The 16,935-nt window shown below is 44.3% G+C and overlaps 1 protein-coding gene across 1 annotated transcript in view; it reads right to left on the bottom strand.

The window, feature by feature from the left end:
- Positions 1 to 16,935, bottom strand: part of magixa (MAGI family member, X-linked a) — a 65,684-nt gene that overhangs the window by 24,225 nt on the left and 24,524 nt on the right. The window contains exons 2-15 of the mRNA XM_085394182.1: positions 13,068 to 13,119; positions 12,740 to 12,986; positions 11,776 to 11,892; positions 9,783 to 9,902; positions 6,481 to 6,654; positions 6,223 to 6,403; positions 5,707 to 5,777; positions 5,028 to 5,195; positions 4,022 to 4,191; positions 3,407 to 3,500; positions 2,667 to 2,838; positions 1,861 to 2,497; positions 1,417 to 1,480; positions 782 to 1,000 (exon numbers count right to left, since the gene is read on the bottom strand). Coding sequence (XP_085250308.1) covers positions 782 to 1,000; positions 1,417 to 1,480; positions 1,861 to 2,497; positions 2,667 to 2,838; positions 3,407 to 3,500; positions 4,022 to 4,191; positions 5,028 to 5,195; positions 5,707 to 5,777; positions 6,223 to 6,403; positions 6,481 to 6,654; positions 9,783 to 9,902; positions 11,776 to 11,892; positions 12,740 to 12,986; positions 13,068 to 13,109 — 2,476 coding nt within the window. The 5' untranslated portion in view covers positions 13,110 to 13,119. The remainder of the gene's footprint in view (positions 1 to 781; positions 1,001 to 1,416; positions 1,481 to 1,860; positions 2,498 to 2,666; positions 2,839 to 3,406; positions 3,501 to 4,021; positions 4,192 to 5,027; positions 5,196 to 5,706; positions 5,778 to 6,222; positions 6,404 to 6,480; positions 6,655 to 9,782; positions 9,903 to 11,775; positions 11,893 to 12,739; positions 12,987 to 13,067; positions 13,120 to 16,935) is intronic.

Here is a 16,935-nt window from a genome sequence, read left to right as displayed (position 1 = left end):
TGGAAAGCACAAGATTTGTTAAATGATTCCCTTAATAAATGATTTTCCTTTGCCTCTGTTAGATTTGTATTGTTGATTGTCATTTCGAACTGCAGGACTTCCTCACCGTGTTATCTAGGATGAACCATCTAGGGTGAGGGGGAGGCTACCCTCTTCCTGACCAAGGATGTTTGACCCTTTGATCAGCAGTCCACACACACACACACACACACACACACACACACACACACACACACACAGGCAAGGTACTCTTTGTGTATGTAGACGTCATATGTTAATGAACTTATGCATATTCATGTAACCTCAATAAAAGGACAGTGTACGGGAGAACGGACGAGAGCAACTGGGGTCAAGCGAAGGAACGGTGCCTGTCCGGTTCTCTCCCGTGCACGAGAAACATGAAGAAGCTTGCCTACTTGTGTCTTGCTTTGCAGTGTAATTATATTGCCTTCAACGTTCCAGCGGATGGGTTCAAGCTGCAAACCTATCAGCCTCTTTCTGGCTTTCTCGCTTTACAACAAAAAGTATTTTACTTAAATATTTACACAGCCCATCATAGTTAAGTAGAAATATGTAGAAGTGTAGAAATGTGCTGAAATATCTGCCTTTTGTTTTCCAATTTTCTGTTAAATAATAAATGCATTTATTATTTTCCTCTGCAGGAGCTGTTTCTGAGGCAGAACTGGGAAATCATGTCACTTATACACCAACAAAAACAGCTACTGGCACAGTCGCCACTCACTTAGCAGCACACCTCACTACTACTCTTGGATGCTTTTACCTTGGTGGTTCCCTGCTGCTGGTAGTTGCCCCTCCTGGGGACTCTCAAGGGCCAAGCCAGCCTGGCTGAGTGGGGGAATACCCCCCACCAAGGCACCCGTGGACGGGGAAGGCATGTCGGCTGAAGTGTTGGGGTGGGAGGAGGAAGGGCCGGTCATTCCGTGCGGGATGATGAGGCGTTTGTAGATGTTGGGGGTGACGACTGGGGAGGATACGGGAGCTGACGGAGGAAAGAGTAAGCCCTTAAGTTCTCATTATGTCATATAGATATGATCTAAAGTTAAGCAGTTAATCAAACCAGTTAACCAGTTAAAGTTAACCAAACAGTGAGTGACAATAGAAATTAAGTCTAAGCCTCCCGATGTGAAGGCATTCAAAATGAAAACACATTATTGGCCATTTCTGCATGCTTATTTACATTCTAGGAATTGCTGGATAACCTATGCTGTTCAATAACATTGATTAGTTTGCACCAAATATAACCAGTGTCAAAATGCATAAACATTTATGACACAATCATTGGCTGATGAGACGAAGACATCCTGCAGCCTGAGCCCGACATACTTAGATTTGCATTGGTGTTATTAACAGTCACAGTCATCAGTGAATCAGGGTTGGGGTAACGGGCGTATCTACCTCCTCTGTAGACCAGAAGTACAACCTCTCCCTGCTTGGTGTGTTCCTGCAGCACTCTCTGCACCTGAGGAAGGAAACAAACTCGTGTTTATTACTTCTGATGGAACTTCTTTAGTGTCAGATCTGTTCCTCACTCATCACGTCACATTAGACATCGGTTAGTTTTCATTAACCAATGGCTATGTCTGTCAGTAGTAACAAGGAGGGCTTAGGCAGGTAAACTACTGTGATGAGGATTTCTTTTTTAGGTTAAACAGGACCATCTCTCTTTCCTTGACACACAGAAATAAAACACCTCTAGGATATACGGAGAAATATCCACAAAACTCCCATGAGCACCTATGAGAGCTTCCCTCTTCCCAAAGACCAACTGTTCACTGCTGAGCTAACGTCAGTCAGAATATCAAGGTCGAGCGAGGTGATAAAGCCATGAAAATCTTTTACCTGGGAGAAGCTGAAGCTTTGGACGTCTGCTCCATTGATCTTCACTATAATGTCTCCTGACTGCAGCGACAGGCACTGCCTCCGATCCCAAACCCGCCTGACTACTGCCTGTTGACCCCCATTTCCTCCTGCTGTCACACTGAACCCCAGTCCCCCGCTCTCACTGCGGCTGAGAGCCACCGGCACGAGCTCCCCGCCGTGGGCTGTCCCCGGGGACCCGGCTCCAAGGGGGAGCACCAATCCCGGGTTTCCTCTGGATGCTGTGGAGGGTGCTTGGTGATTGGCCGGGCACCCGTTAAAGCCACAGGGTGGGATGTCTCTGGGTGGGGTCAGAGCGAGGGAGGTCTGAGGCATCAGTGGGCGATGCACAGGCGGACCAGGAGGTGTAGAAGAGGAGGGGGTGTTGTTTGTGCTGCTGGAGCTGGTGGAGTTTTGGAGGAGGCCCGTCTCGGGCTGAGAGAGCGCAAGTTTGGTAAGAGTGTGTGAGGATGAAGAAGTGATGGGGAGCGTGGAGGAGGATATGGGGAGCGTGGATGTGGACAGGTCACTCTCTGAGGACTTGGAGCTCTGATGTTGGAGAAGGGAAGTGGAAGAGAGGGCGGGGAGAGTGTTGCTGTTGTAGCGAATCAGAGAAGACCTGTGAGGAAGAGCAGAGTGGAACAGGCTGAGCACCATTACTTCTGAGATCACTGCTAAAGCTGCGCAGGATTTTTCCCAAAGGACAGAAGAACCTTTGAGGTTCGTTTTCACAAAAAGAATCCGGGAAGCACCACGATGTGTGAGGTACTGCTGATGCCCTCACTGACCTTCGAGTTCCTGCATTGGATAGGCCGCCATCAGAGTCACTGTGATTGGTAAGCGTCCTCTCCGCTGGGTGTGGTGGACCCAGTGGGGTATCAGAAGACGTGGGGGTGGGTGGGCCCGTGAGTCCATTTGTCATTGGCTGAGTGGCATAAGAGGGCGGGGTTTGTGCCAGGCCTGGATTATAGAGAGAAGAAGATGAATCTGTTAATTTGTGTTTTATTTTTAACAGCTGTCAGAGAAAAGCAAAGTTCTTAGGTTCAACTCTGATGTGATGTGTTCTTTTACATGAGCTATAAATAAGTTCAGAGAGCGAGACAATGGGACCCTCCACGCAGACACGGCGACGGGTCCCACAGCAGGATAAGCCATTGTGTTTTGTTTATCTTATTTTGATAACTTTCTCACTTTGTAGAGACTTTTCATTGTAAACTCTCGCGCTTTTGTTCTGCCTTTGGAGGCCTTTGATCGGCTTTCCAACAAGAAATGTTAAATACCCCCGCTGGGACCCCTGAGCCGGCAGCTCATTACATCATCCTCCCTGGCTACAAATAGCAGAAATTAGTAAAATTACAAAATAATCGTTGTGTTTTTACAATCCTTTATTATTTGTTAATGTGCCACATTATTATGCAGTGAATTAAAATAAATTATTAATGTTTCTAAATTAAATTTGTATCACACAGCTGTGATGAGAGTAGAGGACTGTAAATGTAAACCATGTGGTTTCCACGGTTGCTCTGACCTGGCGTGCTGCCGTTGGCGTCCAGAGTGCGGCTGTAGGTGAGGTGCGTCAGGCCTCGGCTCAGGTTGCCGGACTCGCTGGGGGTCTGCGGCTGCTGAAAGGTCGGATATGAGGTTAGACACTTTTCCCCTGGTAGTGTATGTCCCACGAGTGGAGCCCACCTCACAGATGAACCACTGATTTAAGGGTCTAAATATTTGCACGGCTCACTTTTAAATGGCTGTGCAAGTCTTCTCAACCCCAATTATTAAAGATTGGCTGTCTGCATTTGCAAAACAAGAACAAGACACGATAACTCATTGTTTTTATCTCGGCTCTGCTTAATTTTGTCTCTGCTTGTTTGTATAAAGAGGAAATGTTAGTGTGTGCTAAAAGGCAGCTATTTCTTGTATTTTATGCCTGTTTTTACTGGCTGTGAAGTCATTGATCTCTTACACAGGCCTTAAAGTTTCCCACAGCAGGCAGAAGAGGAGTCATGGGGAATCTTTTAACTTGAAAGCACTGAAATGTTTCACCCTCTCTATGGGAAAAAAGTAAAAAAAAAATCACACTAAAATAACTGATATTTAAACAGTTTTATGCCCTTAAGTAATTAAAGTAAATTTAGGGCTGTACCGTCTCCAGGCTCTGTTTGGGACAGCCGTCGGGGTTATAAAGCATCGGGTATCCTCTCCTCAGCACCACATCCACGCTTTGACCCATCGGTACCGACTTCAGCATCTCCACCACTTCTTTGTGAGAGCGACCCAGCACACAGGTGTCGTTGATGTAGACCAGGATGTCCGCTTCGAGGAAGCAAAATCTACTGGTTAGAGTCTTAATGTCTAACAGGACATGCAGGAGTGCATATGTGCAGCTGCTGCAGCTGAAATCTGTGATTACCAAAGAAATTAGTTTACAGTTAGAATCCAAAGACATGAAGCACACATTTTTACACTCAGTTTGACTTCCTGAAGCATCTCTGTCTGTCCACAACAAGCATAATCCATCATTTGAGTGAGAATATTGATGTTTTACGTTCTCTCGCCTTTCAGTGAGCAGTAAGGTGAACAGGCACAGGTACAAAATCCAGGTGTGAACCGAGAGGACTACAAGTGTAAATGAGATTTAATGTTTTGTGTCTTCTCATTCTGGGTGACAAAGTTTCATCTATTTAAAATGAAAACCACAACACGTGAACAGGTCTTAAGCTTGTTTTTTCCGTAGCTCTGTTTCATTCCTGATTCCACGCTGATCTCAGAGCATGTGAACCAACCCACAGGGAGGAGGCGTGGGTACGTGGGTCAGATTAAACTGTGTGTGAGAGCGCACGTGTGTGGATTAGTTGTAGATCATGAGATTAGTACTCAGCTCTTTATTTTTCTTAATCAACAGCACCGTAATCCTCCACAGAGAGAGAATCTCAACCTCTCTCCTCTGACCACCTGACCCACGACAACAACTCCCACTTTATGATGCTTTTTATGTGATTATGAGAGTCCAGATTGTGATTTGGGTTTTGAAACATCCTGCTTTTACATTTGAACACATTTTACCTGGATTTCAGAAACCTGGATCCAAAACCATGTAACAGATTCAGGTTTGTGACATAACTGAAGGTAAACTGTACTGTGATCAGTACCTGTGTTGAGAGCAGGCGGTCCTCCAGGTGTGACGCTGTACACCTGCAGAAACTCTCGGGGTCGACTTCCTCCAACTATGTTGAAGCCGAAACCTCGAGGACCTTTAGAGAGCCGAGTATGGATGGAGTAGCCCTTCAGCTGACTGGGCTGGTCGGTGAACTCTGGGACTGAGAGGCGAGAGAAGACATGGGGGACAAAGAAAGGAGGCAGGCAAAGGAGGAAAAACGATGAAGAGAAGGGAAAGAGGAAATGTTAGTCCTATCCTCGAAGGATGCTTGTATAACTCCAGAGGTTCATGTGCAGGAAGGGAGGACGTGGACTCTTTCTTTCCGTGTAAAACTCACAGAGGACAGGCATGCATCTATATTGTTCTTTTTTCTTTCTGATTGGTGTGACAATAAAAACAAAAAAAGTGGAGTTTGTGTGTCAGTGCTGCCCTCTGCTGGCTGCTGCTGCCAGAATGAAAGCATCCAAGGCAGTTTGTGTGGAAACGGGAAGTTTCAACACAAATACCACCTCAAATAAAAAGCATTTAACTAGAATTTAAAAATAACATATAACCATTTGAGGGTATGACTGTAATATTTTTAAATGTCCTTCAGAGAAGCAATTATGTGACATAATCATGAACAAAACAAGATGAATTGCATGTGAATGAATGATCTAAAACCGCCTTACGTTCTGTAGAAGACGTCGTCTCTTTGTTCTGAGTTCGAGGATCCAGCCAGCTGGTCGTCTTTGAATTATGGCTGATGGACAGAGGAACACACACATCCTAATTACCACCACCACCACCATCATCAACACACTGGACAATATAATCTGACAGATTGAGGATAAGTTAAAATGTAGTGCTTTTTCTGCCTGCTACTGGAAATTATTATTTTTGCAAAGACAGGAAACATTCAGCAACTCAGCTCAGTTTCCTGTTTGTGGGTCTCATGTCTCAGTTTGCAAGAAAATAAAACAAAAAACTGACTCACACAACAAAAACAAGCAGGACTGGTTCACAGAATAAGACATTTAAAGGATCAAATATTTTGTATGTACCAGACTTCATTGGAAAAAAGATAAATTTAAAGTTTAAACAGCATTACAGCGTCCATGGCTTTCCTCAACATATTTTTCTGATGGCCATAATCAAACGGATTAAATCAGCTGACACCAGAAGAAGAACTGATAAGTATTTCTCACTCGATGTAATACGGCTCCCCTGAATCACTGTAGGCCAGCTCCCAGTTTTCCGGCAGCGGACCTCCCACTCCCGCTCTTCCCCTCCCTACTCCTCTTCCCCCTCCTCCATTCTCCATTCCTACCGCGGACTCCCATGACTGGCTGAGAGGCAGGGTTGTGGGCGGGGCTCCAGCTGATCCTGCTGGTAGAGAATCTCGTCAACGCGCAAACACACCTGTGCAGGTAAGACTGGGATGTGTTACATGTGAGCTTCTCTACCCGTCAGCCCGCTGTCCTCCTCACTGTTGTCCCCTTCCTCCACAGCTTTCTCCAGGTTACTCAGAGACTTGCTCCTTGTCCTGAAGTTCCTCAGCAGGTTTCGATGTTCCTGGTATGTGATTGGTGGACTCTCTGGGCCAATGTGGACGGGGCGGGGCGTCCCATAATAATTCCCTGTGATTGGATGAAACAGAACAAACTGCTGTTTGAAACAGCTCAGGTTTGATGAACTTTTATAGTCAGAGATTTACACATTTCATATCTTCCTCCAGTTCTTACTACTCCATCCTTTCCAAAGGCTCAAACAGTCAGATTTTGTTAGGAAGTTTCCCCAAGTGAGTGAAGTGACCTGAAAGTAATTATGTTGTAAGAGTGCTGGTCACCAAATATATGCCCCCCACCTACGCCACTACTAACTAAGGCGGCCATGCTAAATGATGTTTAGGCTGCAAGATGTTCACCACAGCGTTCTCTTTCATTTAGGCGAGTGCTAATCGAGCTTTGTGCTGCTGAGCGGTGAGCACAGATCCCACTGAAAGGATGTTAGGCCCGCGTGGAGTCTGGAGACAGTTTGGTCAGAAACAAGCACATACAGTGGCTTGCAAAAGTATTCGGCCCCCTTGAACTTTTCCACATTTTGTCTCATTACAGCCACAAACATGAATCAATTTTATTGGAATTCCACGTGAAAGACCAACACAAAGTGGTGCACACGTGAGAAGTGGAACGAAAATCATACATGATTCCAAACATGTTTTACAAATAAATAATTGAAAAGTGGGGTGTGCGTAATTATTCAGCCCTGAGTCAATACTTTGTAGAACCACCTTTTGCTGCAGTTCCAGCTGCCAGTCTTTTAGGGTCTGTCTCTACCAGCTTTGCACATCTAGAGACTAAAATCTTTGCCCATTTTTCTTTGCAAAACAGCTCCAGCTCAGTCAGATTAGATGGACAGCGTTTGTGAACAGCAGTTTTCAGAGCTTGCCACAGATTCTCGATTGGATTTAGATCTGGACTTTGACTGGGCCATTCTAACACATGGATATGTTTTGTTTTAAACCATCCCATTGTTGCCCTGGCTTTATGTTTAGGGTCGTTGATGCTGGAAGCTGAACCTCCGCCCCAGTCTCAAGTCTTTTGCAGACTCCAAGAGGTTTTCTTCCAAGATTGCCCTGTATTTGGCTCCATCCATCTTCCCATCAACTCTGACCAGCTTCCCTGTCCCTGCTGAAGAGAAGCACGACGGCAAACTGCAAACGGGACTTCTTATGGTTTTCTGTTAACAATGGCTTTCTTCTTGCCACTCTTCCATAAAGGCCAACTTTGTGCAGTGCACGACTAATAGTTGTCCTATGGACAGATTCCCCCACCTGAGCTGTAGATCTCTGCAGCTCGTCCAGAGTCACCATGGGCCTCTTGGTTGCATTTCTGATCAGCGCTCTCCTTGTTCGGCCTGTGAGTTTAGGTGGACGGCCTTGTCTTGATAGGTTTACAGTTGTGCCATACTCCTTCCATTTCTGAATGATGGCTTGAACAGAGCTCCGTGGGATGTTCAGGGCTTGGGAAATCTTTTTGTAGCCTAATAATAATAATAATGGATTGGATTTATATAGCGCTTTTCAAGGCACCCAAAGCGCTTTACAATACCACTATTCATTCACTCTCACATTCATACACTGGTGGAGGCAGCTACAGTTGTAGCCACAGCTGCCCTGGGGCAGACTGACAGAAGCGAGGCTGCCATATCGCACCATCGGCCCCTCTGGCCAACACCAGTAGTAGTAAGCCTGCTTTAAATTTCTCAATAACTTTATCCCTGACCTGTCTGGTGTGTTCTTTGGACTTCATGGTGTTGTTTCTCCCAATATTCTCTTAGACAACCTCTGAGGCCGTCACAGAGCAGCTGTATTTGTACTGACATTAGATTACACACAGGTGCACTCTGTTTAGTCATTAGCACTCATCAGGCAACGTCTATGTGCAACTGACTGCACTCAGACCAAAGGGGGCTGAATAATTACGCACACCCCACTTTTCAGTTATTTATTTGTAAAAAATGTTTGGAATCATGTCTGATTTTCGTTCCACTTCTCACGTGTGCACCACTTTGTGTTGGTCTTTCACGTGGAATTCCAATAAAACTGATTCATGTTTGTGGCTGTAATGTGGCAAAATGTGGGAAAGTTCAAGGGGGCCGAATACTTTTGCAAGCCACTGTATGTAGCTTGCTGGAGATCGTGTTGTAGGGTCCTGGCGGTGCTCCTAATAGCCCGTGTCCTGGTATCTCTTCCACACTCTTTGGCCTGTGTTTCCTTGTGACGGCACGTATCTCATCCTAGATGAGGTGAAATATCCGTGTAACTATGATTGGTCTGCAAGTATTGTCTCGTGACACTGACAGTGACGAGGACATAAACAGAAAGCAAAATTAGAGAAAAATCAGCCCGGAGGGATGAGGAGAAATCAATGACCTGCAAAACCGTTTCCTCTTTGGAGGTCGTCATGTTGTTGCTCTCCAGAGCGCCTGTTCTCACTTTGATTTGCACCAAAGCAGCTGAAAAGCATTCAGAGTGGTTTGTGCTTCCGGCTGATGTCCCTGAGGGTTATCTGACTTTGTGGTGGACTGTGATGATCAAGTGATCCCTTAATTTCTTTGAGCTGTCTTTCTCAGATCATCCGCTTGCCTTCCTGTGGTCCCAATTTGTGTTAATTTGAGATTTTATACCTACTGTTGTATCAGCTTTTTAAAATTAAGCTTTACACCAACCAGCGCAATTTCAGTTTCTTATACGAGGATTAAACAAAACAATTAATCAAATTGTATGAATACTGAATCATCTAATAATGTGAAGGCACAGCAGTCTTTTGTTTTGAAATGTTTTCAACAGGAACTGAAAATAGATCAACTGTCAAATTAAAATGTTCGGGAGCATTAGTGAGAGACGCAGAGACGCATCGTTCGGTGTGAAACAGACTCTATGTGTGAATTCTGTTTCTATTTTAGTTTCATTAATCCCATCAGATTAATACGGTGGAGTGCTGTGTGGGGGGAGGACAGAGGGGGAGGCAAGTTTCATTTCTGAGGTTTGGAGGATTAGAGACACAAAATCCTCTTTTCCTCATGCCTCCTCCAAAAAAACCAAAAAACAAACCCGAACACAGTTTAAATTAGTCATTCCACACTGTAAAAAACATCACACCGTGATGAATAAATCACACTTTTCATTCACTGGAGTTTCATATAATCTGAGTACATTTTCATTACACTGCAGTATTCCTGAGGGTGTGTTTGTTTTCCTTACCTTTGAATTTGCCGCTCTCCAGCAGAGCTCCAGACTCCTCCAGAGAGAAAAATTCTTCAATGGAGACAAAGTTGTAGTCCACACCTGAAATCTCTCCATCTCGAGGCTGCCTGGTCGTACCTTCAGGGAGGGCAGAGTCATGTGATCACTGGGTGTACGCTGGACAGGTTTTGTGTTGTTGGAGAAAGTGAATCAGAAGATGAGGGTACAAACAAGGGTATGTTCTTCCTAAAGATGGCACGATACCACTTTTTTAAGTCTGATACCGATATCATAAATTTTGCCGATACCGATATGAATCCGATATCGTGTTTTTTAATCAATAAAACTGTTTTTTAATATCTTGCTGCTTTTTGTATAAGTTCATACTCAAGTTTAAATAAACAACAACACTAAAGCTATTCTGTTATACCTGTATGTAAAAAATACAACAAAATATTTCATAGTTCAGCAATACTGATCAATCTAATAAACTTAAACCTGCTCCATCCTCCCTATTCTGGTATTTTAAAGAGTACTTAGCATAAATATTAAGCAACCTAACTAATAGGGTTGCAAACTCCCAGCAAAAAAAATAGGGAACCACCCCCCACCCTCCACCTCATGATGCTTAATCGACGTAATCAACTTTAATTTGATGCAGTGTGAAAAAAGATGCACAGAAATAAATTATTTTTCAAGAATAATGAAATAGATTCAACATCTTTCTTCTACAGAAGTGCAGACTGCACAGATGGTACCTTCCCAAAGGAAAAAGTACTATAGCTTACTAGGGTATATTAGACTTAACAGTTACTATATACAGTAATGGACTTCTATTCATTTTACATCAAATTAAAACTTTGGGTGTTAGATTCAGATAATTATTAAAAGCTAGACATTTTAAATGAGAATAAGAAAGAAAAGTATGTCTTTGTGCCCCCTTTTCCCTGTTCATGCCCTATCGGCCCCCCTGGCTAAACTTTGCTAGATCCGCCCCTGCACAGTTACCAGCCGTCAGCTGTAGAAAAAGATCCTCGAGTAGAAAGAAATATTAAATAAATTCTAACAACAGCTTATCAAGGTTAAACGTGCTGCTGTTGTTCAGCTGCTGGTTTCCTCTTTCTGGCACGAAGTGAGCCAAAAACAAACAAGAGAGACGGACTCGTGACAGAAAAGCCGATCAGCTGATCATTGATCAGTTTCATGATTGAAGTAGCAGCCGGAGAGGGAGGGAGAGAGAAGAGGCAGTCACTCCATATATCGGTTGTTAAACTTAACGCGCGAATGCTTTACAAACATTCAGAGATGAACTTACACACTTGCTTTACTTCTCTCTGGGATCACTTCCTCGGAGATGAAATGCTGGTTTGGTAGCGAGGCTCCAAATACACACAGCCGCTCTATCACGTGAGCATACTGCTCCGACGTGCTACGGTTATGAGCCGAGTTACGCCGTGTCGCAAGTTTTGTGAGGTGCTTTTCTGATATTTAATGGATCGGATTACATTTTTTATTTCTCTCCGATATCCGATCCAGTAATTTAGGTCAGTATCGGACCGATACTGATATGTAATATCGGATCGGTCCATCTCTAGTTCTTCCTATCTTGGTGGGGACCAAAATCTGAAATCTTACTGTGGGGACCACAGTCTCAGTCCCCACGGGGTTGAAGGCATTTTTCACACTCAAAATGTGGTTTTAGTGTCAGGGTTACAATTGGGTTATGGTTAGGTGTAGAGATAGTTGGATTCAGTTCTCTTTTACTAAAGCGTTTAATGCACAGTCCTGGGGGTCGCTGGATCATCCGGACACTCCTTTAAAGTTCCTGTTCCTGCTCCACTTCTCTTTCCCTCAACGGTCATCTTTGGCGTTGTACTGGGGTAAGGGTTAGGCATTCATTTTTGATGGTTAGGGTAAGTGGCTGGAGAAACCATTATGTCAATGAGATTTCCCCACGAGGATAGCAACACCAGACTGTGTGTGTGTGTGTGTGTGTGCAGGTGTGTCTTACAGGGCACGGCGCGCAGGTACAGGTTCTCCCTGATGAGCTGCTGCAGCTGACTGTCCATGGAGCCCGGCGTGAAACACTTACTGAGGTACAACCTGAGGTCTTTACACAGAGATGAACCTGGGACACACACACACACACACACACACAGAAATACAGGATATGATGTCACAGTCATGCAGCACGTGCCATTATGCTGAACTTGAGAACAGTTTTGAATTACCTCTATTTCACTCCGTTGCTTATATCTTAAACTGCCGCATACTCCTCACTACACTGATTTGACAACTGCAGGAAGTAGTTTCTTTTCAGAATAAAATGTTACATGAAAGTACAGTTAGCTTATTATAACCGAAAAGAAGTGTCTCTTTGGCCGTGTCTCCTCGACTGAAGCTGACTAAATCTTTGTTGATAATCACAGTTTTGCTTTTTTGTCTTTAATAATAATGACAAAAATACTGGCGTGCGCCAATGATACCCGTCAGCCTCCCAGTAGATACCATACATATGGTATCAATTTCAAAATCCTGCATCGCCTTGTTCTCAAGTTATCACATTCAAAAGAATTTAAGAAAGCTTGACCTCTGACCTTGAGGTCACCTTTTACAGCTGAGGGGTGAAAAATGATGTCAGATAAAACCAAATCATGAGATTCAAGATTCAAACAAGATAAAAACAACTGAAAGAGTTATTAAGCAGTGCAGATTACTCTTCTTTCAGTCAGCCAGTAATTAACTTATATTATTATATATATTTGTTTTAGCTTCATAAAAATCCCTTTGAGCATCTCAATGTGAACATTACACGTGTCAGGTTAATGAGACATTTTATGGAGCCCGTTTCAGCCAATAAAGACAAACAAATAAGAAGTGAAATAAGTGACCAATTTTCCTTCTTTTATGTTTTCCAGATGAACAAACTAAACATCAAACATCCCCATCAGGTCATTAACAAACTTTTCTCTCACCTGGTGAGACAGTCTTGATTCTGATTGGATGAGGACAGGAGTTCAGGACTCCTCTGACATCACCGAGGGTCATTCCCAACACAGGTGTCCCTCCAATCTCCAGGATGATGTCGCCCACCGTGGGTCCGCCCCCGGGGGCGGCCGTGACGAACGGGAACTCGCCATAGTCAGCCCCGCCCCCGATGGCCAGCCCCAGCTCCCCTGAGCCACCGGTGCCGCCGCCCAGCGGGACGAAGCTCTCCTGCACCTGCAGACGACACAGAGGATGAAGTTCTCACAGGAAATGGTTCACCTCCGTTGTCACTGCAGGCGTTGCACGTTTCAGTACCTTGGAGCGCCAGTGCAGCTTCTTCACCGTCGCTTTAGACATGGCGGCTGAGCTGCAGACACAAGAACACAGGAAGTCACTGAGCGAGCTCAACAGCAGACTTCATCGGCTCATGCTGACAGGTGATCTGAACTAAACGCTGGCAGAATGACTCTGATCATTCTGTGAGCAGTTCAGCTGTAGCTGCTCCGTGAAGCAGATCTCCACACGTCAAGAAAAACTGATAATTTAACTTCTGCCCTGACAGCAACTCAGATTTACATTCTTGGATTAAAATTCAGATCCAGTTCTTCAGTTTTCCAATTAACTGATCCATCAATGTGTCACTGTTTTCTGCCAGAGAGGACTCGGAAAGATTGAAGCGGACGACAGTAATTTGGATAAATAGCTTTCGTATCTTACTTGAACGATAATGCAGTCTTTTTTAAATTCTTCTTCTTGTTATTAGTTTTAAGCTACAAATGTGCTGCAGTTGACATCTCGTGACATCCACCCACTACTCAGAGCCTCAGGATTTTAAGGACCAGACCAGAAGTTGATTCTGGAAAACTCAAGTTTGCGTTTTCCTTCCAGCAGAAAAATCAGAAGTGTTGTTTCCTCATTATTGACATAGGATGCATTGGAAGCTTCCTTACCCCCTAACAAGCCTCCTACTTTGATTCTTTAACTTCTTGCTATCTAACTAGGATTCATCCTAAATCTTTAATAGGACAGGAACCTTCTTTCCCCACTTCTATTCATGACTTACCTTCTTCTTTCCTTACTACAGGAAGCTCATTTTCTCCTATTTATTTGACTAGGAAACTTCTTTACCCTTACTTTCCTAGCCTCCTCACTCAAAAGGCAAAACAAGGTGTCTAAGAAACTTCTTTCCTTCTTTGTTTCCTTTAGAAGAAGAAGATTCTGTGTCCTCATACCCTTACTAGAAGGAAAGACCTTGTCTTTTTTGCGTCCTTGCTCAGTAAAACTTCTAAACTGCCGACCACGAGACATTTTTGTTGTGCCGCATTTTAATTTTGACCCCGAGCAGCAGAAAAACATGTCATCGGCAGAGTTCAGCTTCCTGTTTGAGACCAGCTCCTCCACAGACTCATCGACTCGCTGCTCCAGTCTGAGGGAACAGCAGATGGTGGCAGACAGCAGGGAGCCACACACACAGTCACAGCGTTAAACACAATCATATACACACTCATGTATGCACAAACACAGACTCGTCACTGCCACCGTTGCATTTATACACAGTTATACCCACAGGGAAACACACACACACACACACGGGCACATACACAGGCTACCAGACGTAGTACATTAAATATGGATGAGCATATGTGAATGTGGGAGTCAGTGAAGAAACAAACAACGTCGTCCCTGAGCAGCAATTCACAATCTGAGCCTCAAAATTTATCTGACTGACAAAAACACAAGCAAGGAAGCTTTCCTGGAAGTGAGGACATGAGGCAGCTTATTTTAGGGATTAAAGAGAGAAGGAGACAAGGGGACAGCAAGGCTTCCTGGCTTGGAAGCGTGGAAGGAGGTTTGAATGTAGGCAGCTCCACAAACCTATTCTAATGAGGTTATTACAGAAAGACCTTCAGCTAAATGTTTATATGAAACGACCCATGCAATTCAATTTTTTTACAAGGTGCGATTAAAAAGTTCCAGGGATAGTTGCATAAAATTCAAAAAGCCAAGGCTGATTAAAATTTAGCCACTCACGATTCAAGGTCATCTTCGTTCCAGAGCCAACATCCTGTCCTGACCGCTCAGTTCAACAATTCACCACAGACCTCACACTTAAATGGACCTGAGCTAGATGTTGTGTGGAGGCTCATCAATGCTGATGAGAGCTGTGTCTGCAGCTACAACCGAGAAGTTTTCAGATCCACAGTTTCTACACCCAAAGGTGAGGAGTCAAGCATCTTTTATTTTGAAATTCGCGCTCTAGCGCACCATCAGTGATGAGACTGACGACTTTACATTAAGTACAAACAAGCACTGAGATGCTATCTTAACGCCTGCACCTCTCAGTTCCTGTGACTTCAGCCACCTCTGGCCCAGTGGTGAAGATCCATCAAGGACCAAAAAAGTGATGTTTTAAGCTCAATCATGTAGCTGTTTTGATTACAGCTCGTTCATTAGTACAGATCAGTAGAGAAGGTGTCTGTCTCCCGAATCCTTAGCCTGTTCCCCAGAAGAGGGGCGTGAAAGCTGAAGGCTCTGCCTCCCATTCATCTTTTAAATATCCTGCAAACCCTCAGTCTCAGAGCGAAGTGTATAAAACATATTGTCTGCAATAGACTGCGACCAGTCAGAGCTGTACCCCACCTTTAGCCCTGTGACAGCTGGGATATACTCCAGCTCCACCTTAACTGGATAAGCAGAAGACAATAGATGGCCACAGTCATCTCAATAAAGCTTCATCACGTAAGGTAAGGACCCTAAAACATTAGAGAGAGAAGCCCAGTGAGCAGCATGTGGTGAGCGTAGGGGAGAAAACCTCCAGCATAACCCGGCTCACGAAGCAGCAGCCATCTGCTGCGACTGACTGGAGGGAGGGAAAAGAGGATCACAGAGAAACAACTCACAAACTACCTGAACTAACTCACAACCTCTTTGGATGTGGTAATGGAGCCGGAGAAGTTAATGATGTAAAGAAGGTAATGGGAATGTAAAGAAGGAGTTAAGGAAGGAAATGAGGATGTGAATAAAGTAGCAAGGAGGTAAAAAAAAAAAAAAGGCAGTGAGGAGCTACAAATAGTAGCAAAGAATTAAAGAAGGTAATGATGAGGTAAAGAAGGTTGTGAGGAGACATATTAGGCAGCACAGAGTTAGAGAGGTAAGAAATAAAGAGGTAAGAAATGTACCGAGGATTTAAAGAAGGCAGTGAGAAGGCAAATAGGTTAGTGAGGTGATAAATAAGACAGAAAGGAATTAAAGAATAGAGTGAGGATGTAAATAAAGTGACAAGAAAGTGAATAAGGTAGCGAGGAGAGAAGGAAAGGATGAGATAAAGAAGGCAGCGAGGTGCAAAAGAAGGTTGCAAGAAGGTAAATAAAGAGAGAATTAAAGCAGAGGATGCACAGAGCTGTGGTGAATGGATCCGGAGGCTGAGCCGTGTTTGTCAGGATGTGCGGTGACACTCGTCGCAGCGTGAGCTCGACATGTGCCGCTATTAACACATCATTAACACATGCTCGCTCGCCCCTACTCCAGTCCCCTCTCTCCCTTTCACTTCCTGGCTGCCACCTCTTTCGCTTTAGTCGTACAAAATAAAAGCCTTTCCCAACACTCGGTGGTTTGACTCGAGCGTGTGTGGCGTACCTTTACAAATCAACGCTGTGAGCTGCTGCGCGTTCAGCTGCCATCTCCAACTATCTCAGCAGCCGTGTTGGTGTCTCTTTCTCCTCTTAGCTCCTTGGTTTTCCTCTTTAATCCTCTTCTACTTGTGTCCCTCGCTCGTTTTCACTTCCGTGGCCTCTTTTGCTGATAAGCCTGGTCAGGGTTCACAGCGTGATGTAAGTCAGAGTGTGTTTAGGGAGTGGACTCATTGCTCGCGTTATGTACAAGTGTTTACAGGAATGTGTGCGTCCTTCTAAAGAAAGCGTCGGTGAGGCAAGCAAACAGTTTTGTGACCTTCAATGAGGGGTAATAAACACTCGAGACAACCCTCACTGATCGTTTATTCACGCTAAAGCCTGAGAGAAGCTCAAGTTTTCCACAGCTCACTATAACAGGCTTACACACACACGTCAGTCAAAACACAACGCCATATAAAGTAGTCATATCGCAGCTGGATATTTACTGTACTTTTACTACACATTTATTGTAGGACACTTGGGATGTATGCAAGCGAGCATTTGATATCAGT

This window comes from Rhamphochromis longiceps, linkage group LG20 (assembly GCF_057381845.1).
Source record: "Rhamphochromis longiceps isolate RC_006_pf linkage group LG20, R_longiceps_female_GT1.1, whole genome shotgun sequence".
Lineage (NCBI taxonomy): Eukaryota > Metazoa > Chordata > Actinopteri > Cichliformes > Cichlidae > Rhamphochromis > Rhamphochromis longiceps.
The sequence above is the reverse complement of the archived record's forward strand: the minus strand, read 5'-3'. Positions and strand labels throughout refer to the sequence as shown.